The sequence below is a fragment of the Stenella coeruleoalba genome (assembly GCF_951394435.1).
Source record: "Stenella coeruleoalba genome assembly, chromosome: 3".
Taxonomy (NCBI): domain Eukaryota; kingdom Metazoa; phylum Chordata; class Mammalia; order Artiodactyla; family Delphinidae; genus Stenella; species Stenella coeruleoalba.
In genome coordinates, this window is record NC_137148.1 from 160,786,316 (window position 1) to 160,789,696 (window position 3,381).

The following is a 3,381-nucleotide window of genomic DNA, read 5'->3' on the forward strand; positions in this document are numbered from 1 at the left end:
ATTGTTAATTAATTTTACTATTCTTTGGATGTTCTTTAAGGGTATATTCCAGCCTCTGCTGAATCTTTCTAGATTTTAGCAATGGGACTAGTGTGCTGGTGCATACTGACTCTATACTAGCCTTGTATTAGCAATAGGAGGTCGTGGTTGCTCTTGACATGCAAGGACAGGCAATGTTTTTGAGGAGTATGAGATCTAATGGAGCAGAGAAAGGGGAGTTGTAGCAGGAGGGCTATTTGGGACAAAGAAGGGATTCCTTCAAAAATAGAAGATTTTTTTGGAATCCTTGCATTTTAGTTTGAAATCTCCCCAAAGCATGTTCTGAGTCAAGAACTTGAGTGCAGGGCTTCCCTGGTGGTGCAGTGGTTGAGAGTCCGCCTGCTGATGCAGGGGACACGGGTTCGTGCCCCGGTCCGGGAAGATCCCACATGCCGCGGAGTGGCTGGGCCCGTGAGCCATGGCCGCTGAGCCTGCGCGTCCAGAGCCTGTGCTCCGCAACGGGAAAGGCCATAACAGTGAGAGGCCCACATACCGCAAAAAAAAAAAAAAAAAAAAAAAGAACTTGAGTGCAAATAGTTTATTTGGGAAATAATCCCAGGAGACCCAATGAGTGTTTGGAGAAAGGAGGTGTGGATAAGTAGGTTCCCACTCTTGGCAACCGAGGGGTCATCTTTCTAGGGATCCTTGAGAGAACACACCCCAGAACTGCTTCACTCAGAAGTGATGAAGCCGGGACATTCACCCAACATGGCCTGTCCCTCACTGGCCAAAAGTCACTCTTGGGGTGCCAACCCCCAACACTTCCATGTTACCCTGTGTGCAGGCTGAGCCTACTCTGGTGACCAGATGAAACCTTGGGGCATAGAGATACACGTGATGGAAGTGAGAAATGGTCAGTGTGCTTGGGAGCTGTCCACCAAACTCCAGGTGACATCTTGCAGGTGGGCTGTGGGGAATGAATGGTGTGTTCACTGATGGAAATGATGCAGCAAATGGTGGGGGAGGGTCCTGTTGCAGGAGGGAGTGGGAAGAGCTGATGAATGGCTGAACTAACAAGAGGGGATGAGATCCAGGGTGCAAAGGAGAGGCTGGCCTTGGCCAGGACCCTGGACAGCTCCGCTGTGTCATTTCTGATTGATTCAGGATGGCCGTTGAAGGGGCAAATCTCACCCTGGTCTCTGAGTTCCTGTTCCTGGGCTTCTCGGAGGACCCCAAGCAACAGCAGCTGGTGTTCATACTCTTCCCGAGCATGTACCTGGTCACAGAACTGGGGAACCTGCTTATTATCCTGGCCATTGCCATCGACGTCCAGCTTCCATGTACTTCTTCCTGGCCAACCTGGACTTTGTGGACATTTGCTACACCTCCACCACCATCTGCAAGATGCTGGCCAATCACATGTCAGGACACAAAGGGATTCCTTATGCTGGCTGCCTGACCCAGACGTTCTGCTTCACGTTGTTCGCCAGCATCGGCAGCTTCCTGCTGACCGCCATGGCCTACGACTGCCATGTGGCCATCTGTCACCCTCTGCACTATGCCACGTCTGTGATACCACAGCTCTGTAGCCTCCTGGTGGCAGCATCCTGGACTGCAACCTTTGGGAATGCCTTGACCTACACGATATCACTGACCCACCTCTCATTCTGCATCCACAACCAGGTCCCCCATTTCTTCTGTGACCTCAGCCGTCTGCTGAAGCTCGCATGCTCTGACACCTTTCTCAACAATGCAATGGTGTACACCGTGGGCGCCCTGCCCATCATCACCCCCTTTATGGGCATCTTGGTATCCTACACACACATCTTTGCTGCTGCGTTGAGGATCCCGTCCACCAGAGGCAAGCGGAAGGCCTTCTCCACTTGTGGCTCTCACCTCTCTGTGGTGTCCCTGTTCTACGGCACACTCATCAGGGTTTATTTCAGCCCCATGTCCTCCCGCACGGCCCAGAAGGACACAACCGCTGCAGTGATGTACACCATGGTCACTCCCATGCTGAACCCCTTCATCTACAATCTACGCAACAATGACATGAAGGGCGCCTTGGGGGCCCTCATCAGCAGGAGACCAGTTTTTATTCGGTGACCACAGCATTGGAATGCCTGTCCCAATACAGCTCCCATCTGTTCTGAACTTCCGGGCACAGTCCCAGTCTTAGATAGTTCCTTCATATCACTCTTGGTTCATTTGTTTATTACCTCATCCTTCCAACAGATATTTATTGAACATCTGTCACATTTTACTATTTACTGTTTAGTATTTACAGTCTTTCAAGAGTCTGGCAGAGAACAAACAAAATCCCTGATCTTGTGGCACTTAAACTGCAGCCTAAAGGACACATAATGGTTAAAAGGAAGTACTCTGGGGCTCCCCTGGTGGCGCAGTGGTTGAGAGCCCACCTGCCGATGCAGGGGACAGGGGTTCGTGCCCCGGTCCGGGAAGATCCCACATGCCGCGGAGCGGCTGGGCCCGTGAGCCATGGCCGCTGAGCCTGCGCGTCCGGAGCCTGTGCTCCGCAACGGGAGAAACCACAGCAGTGAGAGGCCCGTGTACCGCAAAAAAAAAAAAAAAAAAGGAAGTACTCTGGAAACGAGAGAGATCAGGATTCAAGCCCCACATTGGGTTAAGGGTCAGGTTAAGCTGCTATAAGAAAGAGACCCAAGGCAAAAGCCCAGAAGTCATAAGATTTTGCAGACTGAACTCGGAATTTTTAGCAACATTGTTGCTTCAGAAAACTTAGTAGACATCTGGTCTAGTTGCTTCTAGCTAGTTCCATTGCTAGAACATTCCGTGTTCTTTTCTAGCCAGAGTTCTTGTGTCTATTTAATTTGCAGTATTTGCTTCATTGAACTATCTACATTTTTGTTATTCTCCATTAATGGTCATCTGAAACAGCAGCCTTGGGCAGGCTCCTTGTTTATACTGTTTAGGGGGCGAGGAAGCTGTTGGTTCTTCCAAACTTGTGATGTTCCTGACTTTGAAAAGTGGCCCATTCTTGTGTAAGAGCATCTCTTTCTTGTGATTTCTTGCTGAAGGCAGCAAGGAGCATCCCACTTACAGTGACATTCTAACACTTTACAATCTTTACAATCACTTCTAGAAACACAGGCTTAGTAGACATACGATCTAGCTTTCAGGTAGGTGATCGCGGGTGATGACATTACCAAATGTTGTTCTTTGGCATAATGAGGGTCAGTTATCCAGTCTGCAATATTTGTGACCTTACCAACAGGTCACTAAGCTAATGCAACTAATTTTTTTTTTTTTTTTTTTTTTTGCAGTACACGGGCCTCTCACTGTTGTGGCCTCTCCCGTTGAGGAGCACAGGCTCCGGACGTGCAGGCTCAGCGGCCATGGCTCACGGGCCCAGCCACTCCGCGG

At 49.8% G+C, this 3,381-nt stretch overlaps 1 protein-coding gene across 1 annotated transcript; it reads left to right on the top strand.

Annotated features, from left to right (window-relative positions):
- Window positions 1–1,144: 1,144 nt before the first annotated feature.
- LOC307184948 (olfactory receptor 1f45-like) lies at window positions 1,145–2,085 on the top strand (the record flags this gene model as incomplete). Its single annotated transcript, XM_079918690.1, is given in 2 exon segments — window positions 1,145–1,316; window positions 1,319–2,085. Coding segments are annotated over 2 exon segments (939 nt in total).
- Window positions 2,086–3,381: the final 1,296 nt, after the last annotated feature.